At 37.1% G+C, this 17,786-nt stretch overlaps 1 protein-coding gene across 18 annotated transcripts in view; it reads left to right on the top strand.

Annotated features, from left to right (window-relative positions):
• The window catches only part of SESTD1 (SEC14 and spectrin domain containing 1), a 155,066-nt gene that overhangs the window by 82,404 nt on the left and 54,876 nt on the right, over positions 1–17,786 (top strand). For all 18 annotated transcript variants that reach the window (XM_086360981.1, XM_086361007.1, XM_086360997.1 and 15 more), the window contains 2 exons: positions 15,940–16,053; positions 17,336–17,433. In XM_086360981.1, the coding sequence (XP_086217107.1) occupies positions 15,940–16,053; positions 17,336–17,433 (212 nt within the window). The remainder of the gene's footprint in view (positions 1–15,939; positions 16,054–17,335; positions 17,434–17,786) is intronic.

Here is a 17,786-nt window from a genome sequence, read left to right as displayed (position 1 = left end):
CTTCTGTTTTGTTGTTGGAAGAGGGTGTTTGCTATGACCAGTGGGTTCTCTTGGCAAAATTCTATTAGCCTTTGCCCTACTTCATTCCGTATTCCAAGGCCAAATTTGCCTGTTACTCCAGGTGTTTTTTGACTTCCTACTTTTGCATTCCAGTGCTCTATAATGAAAAGGACATCTTTTTTGGGTGTTAGTTCTAAAAGGTCTTGTAGGTCTTCATAGAACCGTTTAACTTCAGCTTCTTCAGCGTCACTGGTTGGGGCATAGACTTGGCTGGTAATTTATCTCTCTTTATTTTTTCCAGTGGTTGCCCTGGGTTTATCATATACATCTTTAATTCATGGAGTCTTATCTTCAAATAATATAGCATTTAACACTGGTAATCCCTTAGTACAGTATCTCTCTAACACTTTCCTCCATTGCTTTCATACATTTTGCTTTCACTAGACTGTAAGCACACAATATACTGCTACTATTTTTGCTATAATATCTTTATAACAATTAAAATAAAAAATTAATTTCATATGTCTTCAGTTGTGATATTTCCAGTATTACTCATTTCAGCTTTTTGGCTGGTGTAGTCCTTCTGCCTAAAGAACTTCCTTTAAACATATTAGCATCACAGGTCTGTTGGCTTTGAAGTTTCTTAGATTTTGTTTGCCTAAAAAAAAATGTTTATTTCTGTTTCAGGTCTGAAAATTATTTTCAGTTGGTATAGTTTTTTTTCACTATTTGATTTTTTTTTTCTTTTAGCATGTTAACTATATCACACCTGCTATATAGCATGTCTGTATCATTGCCTTCTCATTTCCTTGGTTTCTGAGAACTCTGCTGTTACTGTATCTTTGGTCTTCTATAGGTTATATACCTTTTTTGTTTTTAATCTCCTTAGCCACCTTTAAATTTTTTGCTTCATTTTTAATTTTCAGCAGTTTTATTTTGTAATGTTTTATTTGGTGTTAATTCTGTTAGTTGTTTGCTGCACTTTTTGGGTCTCTGGTTTGACTTCTGCCATTAGTTTTGGAAAATTTAAGACATTTTCTTTTCAAATATTTCCTTTGCCTCATTTTATTTTCTACTCTTTCTAGAACTCCTATTGCATGTATGTTAGACGATATGAAAATTTCTCACCATTCTAGGTTGGTGTTCTATTTTATTTTTTTCTTTTTGTGTTTCAGTTTGGATATTTTCTGTTGATCTGTTTTCAAGTTCACTGCCTGCTTCCTTAGCTGTGTTGAGTCTGTTGATGAGCCATTGGTAAATGGACTTTATCTCTTTTATCATGTTTTTTGGTTTGTAGTATTTCTTCTGGATTCTTTCTGATGGTCTCTGTCTCTTTGCTGTAATCCCTGTCTGTTTTGCCTGTTGTCTTGCAGATCTTCCATGAGAACTTTAAGCATAAATAATAGTTATCTTAGTTCCTTACCTAATAGTTGCAATATCTGGGTCTCTCTTCCTCTAGTTAGATCATTTGGTTTTTGTTCTTGGCAGTTTGTTTTTCCAGTCTTGCTTTTTGTGTGTTGCATGTTGGACATCTTGTTTAGGACAGTAAATATTGAGATAAACCATATTTGTACTTGCACGTGAGCCACTCTTGTTTTTGCTGGGCTCTTGTTGGGACAGGGGAGGGCTTGATTTAGTCTAGACAGGACTTGAACTGGCTTTGGCTTCGGCTGTTGCTCTTCTTTTCCTCAGGGGATGACAGGCTTCAGACTCCTCTAGGGTTGGTGTTTGTTTCACCCTCAGCTGTAGATCTTTCCTTTGTGCCTGTGTCTCAGAAAAGGTTTCTCTTTACACGTCCCTCAGCAATAGACTGCCGTTACTTGTTACTCAGCGTTTGTCAGTGGTTCATTTTTTTCTTGTTCTGATTCAGCTTCGGTCTTAGGAACGCTTTGGGACCCAGGGTCTAGAGGGTCTAGGACCCGCTTTCCCAGCTTTAGGAAGACTAGCAGTCTGGGTTCATAATATATCCCTGCCTCCACTAGGATAGGAGAAGGCAATGGCACTCCACCCCAGTACTCTTGCCTGGAAAATCCCAGGGATGGAGGAGCCTAGTAGGCTGCAGTCCATGGGGTCGCTTAGGGTTGGACACGACTGAGCGACTTCACTTTCACTTTTCACTTTCATGCATTGGAGATGGAAATGGCAACCCACTCCAGTGTTCTTGCCTGGAGAATCCCAGGGACGGGGGAGCCTGGTGGGCTGCTGTCTATGGGGTTGCACAGAGTCGGACACGACTGATGTGACTTAGCAGCCACTAGGATAGAAGGCCTTTCTTTCCCCTTCTTCCAGCTGCAGTGGGTTTTATTTGTGTTCTAAGGGCTTCCCAGGTGGCTCAGTGCTAAAGAATCTACCTGCCAAGAAGGAGAGGTGGGTTTGACCCCTGGATTGGAAAGGTCCCCTGAAGAAAGAAATGGCAACCTACTCCGGTATTCTTGCCTGGGAAATCCCATGGACAGAGGAGCCTTGGCGGGCTATGGTCTATGGGGTTGCAGAGAATCTGACACAATTGAGTGATTAAAAAACAAAACAGCAAAGGTCATCCTGTCTCACTGGCTTCCCTCAGCACCTGAAAGTTCTTGTCCCCTAGGAATGACAGAGTTGAGGAATCTGGGCTGTGCTTCAGCTTCCTGCCTTTCCCTTGGTGGTTGCTGTTCCCTTCCCCCAGTCTTTTTTGTAATTCCTTACCTACCTCCCCACAGTCTTTCTCATGGTCTCTGAGAGGTCTGTGGAGAAGAATCTGCAGGCGCGTTTGAATTCTTCTTGTGTCTTTGTTTCCAACAGGTTCAGTACCTTTATACAAACCACATTCGGCCTTTAGCAATTCACTGGAAAATTTGGCTGAATTCTTAATCTGACTTGTATCATACCTGGTATTTTCCCCAGATAAGCAAGTGTTCCAGCTCCATTTGTCCTTGAAGGATGGTCTTTACTGGTTTTCCTGTGGACTTAACTCTATGATGTATTTAAAAAATTTCATTTTCCAGATTAATTTGCATTACTTTGTTGTTCTTGTTAGAATTGGAGCAATGCTCTTTCCATCTTTCTACATATCCTAAGCAGAAGACAGATGTTTTGTTTTTCAGTGTTATCTGGCAAACTTTTGTCATGGGTTGATTTGACTGTGATGTAGACTTACTAGAAACTGTTTGCCAGCACTGTAAGCGAAGGCAGCCCTGGCTGTTGGATTATGTTAGGAAAGGTGTTAGCCTAATTGCTAGATGGAAAACTGCATCCCATGGGGGAGAGTCAAAAGTGTACTGAGGAAAGATAGTAAAAGCTGAATGCATGTAGCCATGGTGAGCGAGGATTTCATTCAGGCAAGGAAGTCTACCTTTTTTGCCAGGGCCATGCCGGAAATGTTATTCTGATGGCCTGCAAAGTGGACGGAGGCCAGTAGTGCAGAAGCTAACACTGTGAACACCAAGTAGGATCAAAGATCCCTTTCGTGAGGAACTTGTCACATCCTGCTTAAGTGAGGCATCTGCTCAGAAATGGTATGCCTATGGCTAAATACCTTGCATCTTGGAGGATAAAATGGAAGACAGAGAATTCCTATCTGCCTTGGACTGATATCATAGATAGTTTAGTTTTAACTTAGTTTTAAAACTGTGGTTTTGCAGCTTATTGTATCAGTATATTTCTTTCAGATATTGAAGAGATCCAGCTATTTTTCTAGCTGGATAAGTAACTAAGCACTAGACACTTATTTAAAAGCCTAATGTCCTAATGAGATGAGAGTAATTTCAAATGGTGGGTAATATACCACCGAACATAATCTGCTTTAAGAGGCAATTCAAAACCAGTCATTAAATGATACTTAGAACTACATATCATTATAGATGTTTGTTTGATTAACAGTTACTTTCCTTGATGTTATTTTGGATCATTTGAATTGTCATAATTGAGCTTATATTTTTGTATATATTCTAAATACTTTTAAAAGAATAACTGTTAGAAGTACTGGTATTCCTACAAGCAAAAGTTTATGTTTTACCTTATTGGATTATTCATCACAAAGATTTATTACCAGCTGTCCACAATGTTCATCAAATAAATATCCAGTTGTCATTTTAATGACAGCCTGTTCCCATGATTTCATATTTTCCTGCCTATTATGCTTTCTATTTTTTTTTCCCTCTGGATGGCCTTCCTCTTGTTCAATTTCCTAGTGTTTTTCATCAGCCATTGAATATTCCTCATCTCAGGACATCTCATTGGTCATCTAAATATTTCTTTGTATATCCTTCCTGTCTCTGAAATAGGTACCTACCTGTTCGTTTTCCTTTTTAGCAACTCAGGTATTCCAGTGCTTTCTGACCTTCAGTAGCATTGTACCTGGTACTTTGGTACCTTTTGCTGGGTAGTTGATAGTAGCTATATAGTCTGTCTAATGACAAGGTAAAATTGAAGTAGTGCTGGCATTGATCTTAAATTGTGAAACTAATAATCAAAAGGATCTTATTTTCTCATTCTTTATTGTCATTCATGAAGGTCAAAAAAATTTTTTTTCTTTTTACTGGTAATGTTAACCAGTAAGAGCAGTAATGTTAACCACCAGTAATGTTAACCACCATTCTAAGTTGTTTTCTTGTCTTATTTCTTCTATTACTGCATCTGATCCTTTTCTCTTTTTGAGGCCTTACCAGTGTTGGGCTCCAGGACCAGACTTCCTTCATGATTCTGTCAAGAATACCTCTGGTACCATCACTTCTGACTTCTTTCTGGTTTTTGCAGAAAATTATTTTCTTTAGTGAGAAAAATATTCCCCAGCCAACAGATACAACCAAATACACACATTGAAATAGTATAACAGATAACATACACATGAATCTGTATTAAGCACTCAGAGACACACTTTCATTTTAGATCTTGCACACACATTGTTAGCATGAATAAAAGTTTAAAAGCATCTGAGTGCCTACAGAGTGAAAGGTTCAGTGTTAGATTCTTTGAGAATATTTTATTAGGGAAGGATAAGTATTTTAGCTATAGATGGAAGAGTGGGAGTAAAGGAGAAATAAATTTTGGGTCTTTCTGTAAATTAGATTCCAGAAAACCTTCATAAATGTTTGATTAAAAACCATATGGTGAATACCTTTTTCCTCAAACTTGTTGAACAATGGTATGTACTAGTTAGTAAAATATTGTGGTTTAGTTGTTTAATTTGTCTTATCTTAACCTCTCTCTACGGAGAAGGCAATGGCACCCCACTCCAGTACTCTTGCCTGGAAAATCCCATGGACGGAGGAGCCTGGTGGGCTGCAGTCCATGGGGTCGCTAAGAGTCGGACATGACTGAGTGACTTCACTTTCACTTTTCACTTTCATGCATTGGAGAAGGAAATGGCAACCCACTCCAGTGTTCTTGCCTGGAGAATCCCAGGGACGGGGGAGCCTGGTGGGCTGCCTTCTATGGGGTCGCACTGAGTCGGACATGACTGAAGTGATTTAGCAGCAGCAGCAGCAGCAACCTCTCTCTAACATGTAAAATAAAGGAAAAAATATTATTTATGTAGGACATCACTATTTTTAAAATGTTATGTTTTTATTTCCTTTGAAAGGACTTGGCAGAAGTTTGAAAACCTTAGGTAGTATTTTTCCCTCCATCTTGCGGTTCTCCCATTTTACTCCGGTTCACTCTGGACTTGTTACCAGGTATCAGATTTCCCTGGAGATGGGTCTAAAGTTTAAATTTCTGCTTATTAAAGTGATAACTACTTTAAATATAACCAATAACCCTTTTTGTTAAGATTTTAGTTATATCCATACATACTGAGATATTCATGGAGATGAATATTTGAGGATAATTAACATTGCCTGTGCGTACGCAGTTGCTCAGTCATGCCTGCCTCTTTGCAACCCATGGACTGTAGCCCTCCAGGCTCCTCTGTTCATGGGATTCTCCTGGCAGGAATACTGTAGTGGGTTGCCATTTTCTCCTCCAGAGGATCTTAAAAATTAGGATATGATCCCCACCACATCCCTGAATAGATAAGATAAAGCATATGCTAAAGAGTGATTTTCATAAGGCTAAAGTCATGACACCCATGTAACCATAAAATAACCATAAGTGAAACACATCATGCAACTCATTAACTAATGAAGTTATTAGTAATTTGTGAGGTGTGATTCAAAGAGCACTTGAGGAATTTAGGATTTTTATAGACAGATAAGATTGCCAAAGTAGACACAATATTAGCTAATGTCCTAATCCATAAATTATAAACTTTGAGATTCTGTTACCCTACTGAACAGAAATTTATACTATTGAAATAGTATGTGTATAACATATAGTATCCACATGAATTTGTACTAAGCACACAGAGACACATTTTCATTTTAGATCTTGCACACATAAATAAAATTATTTTAGCATAAATAAAATTTTTAAAAATCCACCGATCATACATTATTTGCATTTCTCTTGAACAAAATCTAAAATTTACCCCTTGTCCCTACCGAGGTTAGTACCTATTGATTAGTCCATAGAAAGTCAGTTAAAGTCATGAGTCTAGCTCTGCATGAACGAATGCCCAAGAATATCTTTTGTCCATTCCCTAAGATTTAGATAGTGTTTCTGATATGTGAAGTACATTTTTAATAGAATTATATTTTGTAAAATTTGAACATTAGTGACATCAGTTCAGTTCAGTCTCTCAGCCGTGTTCGACTCTTTGTGACCCCATGACCCACAGCACTCCAGGCTTCCCTGTCAGTCACCAACTGCGGGAGTCTACCCAAACCTATGTCCATTGAGTTGGTGATGCCATCCAACCATCTCATCCTCTGTCATCCCCTTCTCCTGCCCTCAATCTTTCCCAGCATCAGGGTCTTTTCCAATGAGTCAGCTCTTCGCATGAGGTGGCCAAAGTATTGGAGTTTCAGCTTCAACATCAGTCCTTCCAGTGAACACCCAAGACTAATCTGCTTTAGGATGGACTGGTTGGATATCCTTGCAGTCCAGGGGACTCTCAAGAGTCTTCCTGAACATTCAAATCATTGCAGAATAATAGAAGCTTACTTTCTGAAATTTGATACTACTGATTTTAGTATCAATCTCTCTTTAAGCTTTGTAATCCTAACCAAGACTAGTGGTTTTTTTTTTTTTTTAATGTTTTCCCATATTATTTTTCAAATTATTAAATGCTTAAAGGAAGAATTCATTTTTTAAAATTTCCCCTTTTCAAAAATATAAGCAGTTTCTTTTTCATTTAAAGTGTTGCTGTTGTCCAGTTGCTCAGTTGTATATGACTCTTTGCGACCCCATGAACGGCAGCATGCCAGGCTTCCTTATCTCCCTGAGTTTGTTCAAACTCACACCCATTGAGTTGGTGATGCCATCCAACCATCTCATCCTCTGTCATTCCCTTCTTCTCCTGCCCTCAGTCTTTCCCAGCATCAGGGTCTTCTCCAATGAGTCGGCTCTTTGCATCAGGTGGCCAAAGTATTGGAGCTTGAGCTTTAACATCCATCCTTCCAGTGAATATTCTGGTTTAATTTTCTTTAGGATGACTGGCTTGATCTCTTTTGCTGTCCAAGACTCTCAAGAGTCTTCTTCAGCACCATAGTTCAAAAGCATCAGTTCTGCGGCACTCAGCCTTCTTCATGGCCAACTCTGTACCTGACTACTGGAAAACCATACGGACCTTTGTCGGCAAAGTGACGTCTCTGCTTTGTAATACACTGTCTAGGTTTGTCGTAGCTTTTTTTCCAAGGAGCAATCATCTTTTAATTTCATGGCTGCGGTTACCATACACAGTGATTTTAAAGCCCAAGAAAATAAAGTCTGTCACTGTTTGTATTTTTTTCCGCGTTTATTTGCCTTGAAATGATGGGACTAGATGCCATGAACTTAGTTCTAAGCCAGCTTTTTCACTCTTCTCTTTCACCTTTATCAAAGACTCTTTAGTTCCTCTTTGCTTTCTGCCATAAGGGTGATGTCATCTGTATATCTGAGGTTATTAATATCTCTTCTGGCAATCTTGATTCCAGCTTGAGCTTCATCCAGCCCAGAATTTCGCATGATGTACTCTGCATATATGTTAAATAAACAGAGTGACAGTATACAGCTTTGATGTACACCTTTCCCAATAATACACTAGCTTTTTTTTTCTTTATATCTTTTGATCCCCTTAACACATTTCTTCACACCCCACCCCACCTAGTAGTTCTCTGTACTTATGAGCTTGTTTTTGTTTGCCAACTTTCAAGGTTCCCCATATGAGATGCTATTTATCTTTCTCCTTCTGACTTAGCCAGAAGGTAAAGAGGTTTTGGAGAAACTTCCATGCTGTTTTTATTTAGATTTAAAAAAATTTTTTTGTTGGTTTCTGCCATACAGTAAGGCAAATCAGCCATAATTATACATACATTCCCTCCATTTCCTCTCCTCCCCTCCCGCCTTCCCTCCCTCCAAGTCATCACAAAGCTTCAGACTAAGCTCCCTATGCTACACAGCGACTCCTCACTAGCTGTCCATCTTACACCCGATAGTATATGTATATTGATGCCACGTTCTCCATCCGTCCCATTCTCTTCCTCCCCTACTGTGTCCACAAGTCTGTTCTCTGCCTGTGCATCTCCTTTCCTTCCCTGAAAATAGGTTCATCAATATAACTTTTCTAGATTACATATATATGTTAATATAGTGTATTTGTTTTTCTCTTTCTGACTTACTTCACTATGATAACAGGCTCTAAGTTCATCCACCTCACTAGAACTGACTCAGATTCGTTCTTTTTTATAGTTGAGTAATATTTCACTGTATATATGTACCAGATCTTCTTTATCCATTCATCAGTTGATCAACATCTAGGTTGCTTCCATGTCCTGATGACTGTAAACAGCGCAGCTGTGAACATTGGAATACATGTGTCTTCTTTGTTTACGGCTTTCTCAGAGTATACACCCATAGTGCAGTTGCTGGGTCATATGGCAGGTTTATTCCTCATTTTTGAAGGAATCTCCATACTGTTCTCCATAATGGCTGTATCAGTTTACATTCCCGCCAGCAGTGTAGGACTGTTCCCTGTTCTCCACCTCCTCTCCAGCATTTACTGTTTGTAGATTTTTTGATGATGGCCATCTGACTGGTGTGAGGTGATACCTCACTGTTTCGGTTTGCATTTCTCTAATAATTAGTGATGTTGAACACATTTTCATGTGTTTGCTGTCTGCCCATTTTTGAATTGGATGTTTGTTTTTTGCTGTTGAGTTCTGAGTTCTTTATACAGTTTTGGATATTAGCTCCTTACCAGATATATGATTTCCAAGTACTGTCTTCCGTTGAGTTTGTTTGCCTTTTCATTTTGTTGATGGTTCCTTTTGCTGTGCAGAAGCTTTTTAGTATGACGTAGTCCTACTTATTTATTTTTACTTTTATTGCTTTTACTTTTAGTGTAAGATTAAAAAAAATCAATGCCAAGACCTCTGTCAAGTAGTTTACAGCCTGTATTTTCTTCTAGGGGTTTTAAGGTTCCAGGTCTTATGCTCAAATCTTTGAGCTCTTTTGAGTTAACTTAAGCTTAATTGAGTTTAAAATCTTTCTAATATTATCAATTGACTAGTTAGGTGGAAATCTGTCAATCATTTGGAAATCTATCAGTCATTTAAGATTTATTACTAAGCTGGAAATTATAAATGATATGGTTGTTTTACTGAAAAGAAACACTTGGCAATAACAGAAACCGTAAGATTTACTGTTAGTTGTTACATATAACAACTTAATAAGGAGCATAAGAATGGTAATAATCCTAAAAATTTGACTCAGAGCAATTACCCTGATAAAAAAATTGTACTCATTTCACCAAAATTATTATTTCTTTATCATAATGTCTTTAGTACTCTAAAAATTATGGTAAAAAAGATAGTATATAATGTGATTAGATCAAATTTGGATCTTCATTATGGGAACTGAAAGACTTTCTACACAGAGTGGTCTACCAGGCTAGGCTTACAAATCTGTACTCACATAATTGCTTAAAAGGAAATATAAAAAAGTATGAAAGTAAACCAGCTGAATTTTTTTTTTAGTATAAAAGTAAAATTTCAAAGATCAGGTTATAAAAATAATTTTCCCCTTGTTTGTGATGGCATAATGCCACTTTTCATCCTAATTTATATGTAATTTTATCGAACATGAAAATAGATAATTTTAAAGATGATTTACGATTCATTCTTTGTCTTACATAACTATTTTAAAATTAAAGATTATGAATTCCATTTGTGGATGAGAAAAGTCAAAACTGGTCTTTTTACTTTGGTATATGTTAAGATAGTATTATGAAGTTCACTTTGATGCAGTATTTTATAATTGTAATAGTTTAGTGAATTTTCTTTTTAAACTTAAAACAAACTCATTGCATATTATTTCTACAATATATTCTGGACAAAGCAATAAAATTCCTGTAGAATGATAACAAGATTTTTGTAACTGGGAAGTGCTGATTTAGAGTGATTCAGTGGGTTATTTTCTGAAATGTTCCATTCCTCTGAGAATGGTATTAAGTATTTTTTGAAAAATGAAATGTCAAATTCATGGTTACATCTTCTCCACAAGTAGGCGTTGTTTGATTTTTAAGAAGATTTGCTTTTGAGCTAGCAAAATGGGTCTTTTTATTAATTAACCATTTTCGAGTACATGAAAATGTCAATAGATATGGAAGTTTTTTAGATAATATAAAGAACTTTATAGATAATAGATAATAAACTTTATAGATAATAAAGAACTGATAATAGTATGTTTAAATCAATGTTCTAATACTATTATGCACTTGTGTCTTTTTGTGTGTTCATCACTCAGTCGTGTCTGACTTTTTTGTGACCCCATGCACCGGGGTCCAGCCCCGGTTGGATCCAGGGATTCCCTCAGGAGGATGGCGTCGGCGACTGAAAGAGATAGATGAAAGAGATAAGGAAAGAATTCTGCAGTTAAGAAAATAGAGGAGAGAAAAGAGGCTGATATTCCTTGGTTTACGCAGAAAGCCAATAAAGCCCCAGCACAGGACTTGCTCTGTTCACGTAGGCCGCAGGTACCCTCTCGAACAGCTGAAGGTGCCCCACCTTAGGCACCTTCTCTAGTGGGTCTTAGAAGCCCAGGCAGGAAAGTGAACACAGAGGGCCTCTGTGCTCCAGGGAATCAGCCTGAAAAGGAAAAGGAAAGAGAAAGAATGACATGGGGAGACCAAGCTTCGGTGAGCAAGGCCCGTAGCTTTATTTTCAAAGGGATCTTTTATACCCTAAGTTGTACATAGAAGGTAATAGGGGGTGCAGAGTCATGCAAGGTCAGCAGTCCTTGACCCTTATTGAAACCAGGCTTTTTTTCTGCAAACTTATCAGATACAAAGGCTTTAGGTGATTTACATCATCTTCTGGTCAGGAGACCTGCTAACATTTTTCTTCTGATAAAGGTTAGTCAACCAGAAAAACTTATTTTCTCCAGAGGTGATTTTTCTTAAGTTTGGTGCCACTCCCTGAAAGCACTAGATAGAGTTGCATTCCTATAGGGCAAAGGTGCAGTGGGGATAATCAAGGGAAGAATTTAGTAGCTCAAGGGTCTAGGGTTATTGTTAACATTAAGGCTTCTACTTATATTTCTATATACCAACTATATTAATCAATACACTCCCAGGGACACAATGTGTAAGGGATATGGAAACTTGGCAGCAAGCATCGGCTCAACAAAGAATTCCTCTATTAGTTCTATTTTAACAATTTCTAACTCCCCGAGAGGCTCTGCATTGTTAGAAAGCCTCCTGTGCCTCTTGTGGTTGGGAGGCTGCGAACAATCACATGCGTAGCTGTAAGAGTCTGGAAACCTGCCAGGCGGGTTAGAAAGCTTTCTGAGGGATTTGAATTGGAACACACCTTATTATACCCTGGAGACTTATTAACTAGAGCTCTAAGTTGATTTTCTTACAGAGAAAAGTGATCGGGGATAGCCCCCCATGAATGTCAAAGGAGTTGGTGACTAAGTCATAAAATAGTAAGACAGATTCTGGTTTTGGGGTAGATGCTCAGGCAGGTCCTGGGGGGAGCCCCTTGAGTTCTGACTCACCTTGCCCATCAGAGCTCTCCTGCATGACCTTGTCATGGGTGGGGACTCCCGTGCTGGCTCCTGGCACCCATGGACTATAAACCTGCCAGGCTTCTCTGTCCATGGGATTATCCAGGCAGGAATACTGGAGTGGGTAGCCTTCCCTTCTTCCTGACTCAGGAACTGAACCCATGTCTCCTGCATTGCAAGTGGATTCTTTACTGTCTGAGCTGCTAGGAGAGTCTGTGTCTTTTTGTGTCTTTTGTACTTTGTATTAGAAATTTCAGCAGTTGTATCATTATTTCTCTGTTTTCATATTTAGAATCTTAGGGTAAAAAGGGGTCACACATAATACATGTGACCTCAATATGTTTTGAACTCTTATTTTCTAGTTTTCTTTTTAATTTTGGTGATCACTGCTTTGGAGGACTGAATTTTTGTTTAATTATTCTTATTTTCCTCTTTGCCAGGTAATAAAACATCTCCCATAAGATAAAATGACTCCCTGATTTGCATTGTTTTATATTTTAACTTTTGTGCAGGTTTGGTATATTAGTGATTTCTTTAAGAACTGTAAGAAAAGGGAATATAGGAAATTTTCCTAGTATAAATTTTTGTAATTTAAGAAGCTGCAGTGAATGGTTTTAGAGAAAATAACCTAGCGTAGGAATCCAAATTTGTTTTACCACATTGATCCCAAATGTGTTCTTTTATATATATATATATATGTATATATATATATATATATAAAATTTAGTTTCTAATATGTTTCTGTAATTTACTAGTGTCCAGAAATCTTTCTCTAAACGATTTCCGTTTTTAAAATTAGGGTTCAGTTCAGTTCAGTCACTCAGTCGTTTCTGACTCTTTGCGACCCCATGAATCGCAGAACGCCAGGCCTCCCTGTCCATCACCAACTCTGGGAGTTCACTCAGACTCACGTTCATCGAGTCAGTGATGCCATCCAGCCATCTCATCCTCTGTCGTCCCCTTCTCCTCTTGCCCCCAATCCCTCCCGGCATCAGAGTCTTTTCCAATGAGTCAACTCTTCGCATGAGGTGGCAAAAGTACTGGAGTTTCAGCTTTAGTATCATTCCTTCCAAGGAAATCCCAGGGCTGATCTCCTTCAGAATAGAATTAGCATTCTGATTTCATCTCAGACCTAAAGCCTCACTTCCCCATGCTCAGCCCTGAAAAATGTAGTATCATATTTTTGCTTGTGTATTTGAAATTACTGTGTTTGTGAAATCCCATTCCTCTGTGATGGTTGCTGTCACTTAGAGTTCATTTTGCTGTCTGTTAAAAGGTGATTTGTCCTCTTAGAAGCAGTTGTCTGTATAGTTCTTATGTTGCATTCTGGCAAGTGGTGTCATTTTCCAAAGGCAATTGAAAACAACACCAGCTGTGTGCTGAGAGGAAGGCTTCTCCTTCCTCCTTAGGATGCCACTCCTGACTCACTTGAAAAGATGATTCTTAGTTCCAAGCATTTTCATACAATAAGGTTCTTTCCTACTGTTGCAGGCTTCTCCTATAATGTTGTTTCCCTCATTCTTTTTGAAACATATATTATGCAATAAAATAGAAACAGTTATGGCTGTTTTGCCAGCCTCATCTGCACTTTCTCCTCACTCTCGCCATCTCAATAAAAATGAGATTATTGCAGCGGAAATAGAGATATTTCACCATGGTAGATAGTTCTTTAAATTGTTAATTTGAAGTGATGGTGGTTTTGAGTCAGATCACCTGACTGTTTAAACCGTTGTTTTTTTGTTGACTTTGTTTAGCTTTGAGATGCCTTTGCTGTTGATACAATTTGGTATATCTACATAGCAGATCTACTGTTTTCACTTTGAACAGCCACCAATGAATTTTATAAGAATATGGATACTATAAAAATTTTTGTAGTGATGGAGAAAATTTGTTTTATGCAAATTGCCATAATTATCACGTTCCTTTGTTTACATTTGTTTTGCATAAATAAAAATATCATAATAGCAGTAATCTTAGCCAACTATTTAAAAAATTATATTTAGTAAGAGATAGTATATTCTCAAATATATTTTACATCATGAAAGAAAGTGAATCTACTAATTACATTTAAATTGATTTTTAGGAAAAACAAGAAATATTCAGAACTTATAAATTCGCAGAAAATAACTGCGAATTTTCCCTTTGGCTTTTGTTGTTATTAATTACTAAATCGTGTCCTACTCTTTGCGACACCATGGACTGTAGCCCGCTAGGCTCCTCTCTCCATGGGATTTCCCAAGCAAGAATATTGGAGTGGGTTGCTATTTCCTTCTCCAGGGAATCTTCCTGACCCAGGGGTTGAACCCGCATCTCCTGTATTAGCAGGCAGATTCTTTACCACTCAGCCACCAAGGAAGTCCCTCCCTTTGGCTTATTAAACTTGAAATCTGTTGCTAGTAAACTTTAAGGTATTTAGGAACTACAACTGCAAATGAACTTAGTGTATTTAGGTGTACATAGTGAGATTAACCAGAGTGGATAGAAGATGACAACTGTTGTCTTCACTGGGCAAGATAGGTTATTTATTAGAGAAAAGGACCCAAATTAAATGTATAGGATGACAACTCATTAGAATTATAACCTCTTAGAGCTTAAAGAGACTTCATAGATAATTTAATGCAGCTGCCTTCTTTGGCACATGGATAAGCCTGGAGTGAATTCGTTTAGGTTGTTTTCTACAAGTCAGTGATTTGTGGCAGAGCTAGGACAGAAACCTGGAATAATTGGCCCCTGGCTTAGTATCCTTCCAATTATCATATAATAATGTTTAACCTAGGAAAGGGATTTGAAATCATTTGGAATATCCTGGTAAAGCTTTTGGCCCTCTGTGCTACCATGACCAAAGAGAAAACATTTAGATTTAGTTAGAGTATTTTCAGTAAAGGTTTTAGAAACAAAATGGAAAACCTTTAATCTACTTCTTTTTATAAAAATGTGCAAAACTCTCTGGAATATTATAGAAATAACCTATGGCTGATTCCTGTTGAGGTTTGACAGAAAGCAACAAAATTCTGTAAAGCAATTATCCTTCAATAAAAAAATAAATTAAAAAAAAAGCAAAATAAAGAGCTGCTTTACTTTGTAGAAGCATCTTATTCATCCTTATATTCCCAGCTCTAGAGTATGTCACTTCTAATAAATAATACTTCTAATAAATAAATGTAGTGTCCACTGTGGAGAAGGAAATGACAATCCACTCCAGTATTCTTGCCTGGAAAATCCTATGGGCGGAGGAGCCTGGCGGGCTACAGTCCATGGGGTCGCAGAGAGTCAGACACAAAACAGTGAATGTTGAACAAATGAAAAACATATCATTAAAAAGTTATAAGGGGTATATGATACCAATTTCTCAGGAGATATGTTTTCACTGTTTGAATATTGTGCCAAATAAAGGAAGATTGAGGGCAGGAGGAGAAGGGGTGACAGAAGATGAGATGATTGGATGGCATCACCGACTCAATGGACATGAATTTGAGCAAACTCTGGGAGACAGTGAAGGACAGGGAAGCCTGGTGTGATGCAGTTCATGGGGTCACAAAGAGTCGGACACGACTTGGTGACTGAACAACAACTATAAAGGGATTGATTTTTACACCAAGAAATTACTCATATCGATCAGATTTTGAAAATATTTAAACTGAGCTGCTAGTCTCTTTTTTTAAAATGAGATTTTAGAAATGGATTATGGTAGCTCTTTTCTTAACAGATACTGACAGTTTATTGAATTGCTTTTAAATGCTGTTGTATTATTAAATATTTATATAATATTTAATCATATTGGAAACAGTATTGGATATTACCTCCTCATCACTTTTCTTGACATTAATAGTGGCTCATTAAGTTTTTTTTCTTTTTTTTTTTTTTTTACCTTTATAGGTTATTTTAGTATCTGCCAATAAATTGACTCGTTATATAGAACCATGCCAGTTAACGGAAGATTTTGGTGGGAGTCTCACCTATGATCACATGGATTGGTTAAATAAGAGGCTGGTTGGTATATTACAATGAGATAACATGTTATTACATATAAATAAGACATTTTGATAGCTATTTCATTTTAATCCACTAAAATGCAGATTGTTTTTCATTGTAAAAAACTAAAGAAATATAACATGTACCACGTGATAGCATTATGCTTGAAAGCAGATACTCTGGAGACAGACTCACAAGTGTTAACCATTACTGGTGTCATTAGTAGCAGTATTAAAGTTGTAAATCTTTTGAGTTGAATAATAGTAGCATAATTTCCTGAGAGATAATCTAGTTGATACACCATTTTCAGAGAAATATTTAGACATCAATTTGAGTTGAAAAGCAAGGTTAAGGTGTTTATTTCTGAAAATATATCTTCTTTCCCAGGACAGACTTTGGAAATCTGCTATTCTGTACACAAATACATTACTGCTTAATTGAACAGCTGGGGACTAAAAGAACAAATTTAAGTTAACTCAGTTTAGACTATATGCTAATGTTTTGGAGAACGATGAGTTAATGGATATTTCAGAATGGATAACCAGTTCTTTTTTCACTGTATTTTGAATAATGATATGAGACAAATAAGTGTCTATTTTGTTATAAACAGACTTGCCCAAGTCCCTTTTTAGAAATATCTTAAGAAATCATGTTAAGATTATAACTAATTTATTCTCCTGCTACATGCTTGTACATAAAACTTTTATTTATTTATTTGACTTTTTTTTAAATTTTATTTCATTTTTAAACTTTACAATATTGTATTGGTTTTGCCAAATATCGAAATGAAGAAATCATGTTAAGATTATAACTAATTTATTCTCCTGCTACATGCTTGTACATAAGACTTTTAAACTGTTACATACAGTCAGAATGATTAATAGAATAACATAAAGAAATATTCTTTTAACTGAAATTAGAGGCTTAGAACTGGTCTAAATAATGTTCATATAGTGAAAATGATTGTTGGTGCAGATGTTTCTTAAGGAAACGGGAATAAATATAAACTGATCTGATTGAGGAACAAAATAATTTCTTAGTGTATTTAAATTATAAAAATTCCTTATCCATTAAAACTATTCACTGTTTTAGGAAGCAGTTTTGTCTTCTTAGTTGTAAGAAGCAGGTGGTTTTTGTCTTTTATACTGCTGGGCTCTAGTGATTGACTTGTGGACTCTGATATCCAGAGCTGGAACCAGAATCCCGCCTGGATAATTATGTTGCTCTTTGTTGGAAATCCTTCTGTTCATATCAACTTTTAAGGTTATTCTTAATATGTTAATAAAATCTCATACTGTAGGTTTTTGAGAAGTTTACAAAGGAATCTACATCATTATTAGATGAACTTGCATTGATTAACAATGGAAGTGATAAAGGAAATCAGCAAGAGAAAGAAAGGTAAGTGGCTTGTTGTTGTTCAGTCACTAAGCTTTTGTTTTTGTTTGTTTGTTTGTTTTTTAGTCACTGAGTCTTGTCTGACTCTGTGACCCCATGAACTACAGCGCGCCAGGCTTTCCTGTCCTTCAGGATCTCCGGGGGTTTGCTCAAATTCATGTCCATTGAGTTGGTGATGCCATCTAACAATCTCATCCTCTGTTGCCCCTTCTCCTCCTGCCCTCAATCTTTCCCAGCATCAGGGTCTTTTCTAGTGAGTCAGCCCTTTGCAACAGGTGGCCAAAGTATTGGAGCTTCAACATCAGTCCTTCCAGTGAATATTCAAGGTTGATTTCCTTTAGGATTGACTGGTTTGA

The sequence above is a fragment of the Bos grunniens genome, chromosome 2, assembly GCF_055505025.1.
Source record: "Bos grunniens cultivar Pamir isolate PY7600 chromosome 2, Bosgru_T2T1.0, whole genome shotgun sequence".
Classification (NCBI taxonomy): Eukaryota; Metazoa; Chordata; class Mammalia; order Artiodactyla; family Bovidae; genus Bos; species Bos grunniens.
The sequence above is the reverse complement of the archived record's forward strand: the minus strand, read 5'-3'. Positions and strand labels throughout refer to the sequence as shown.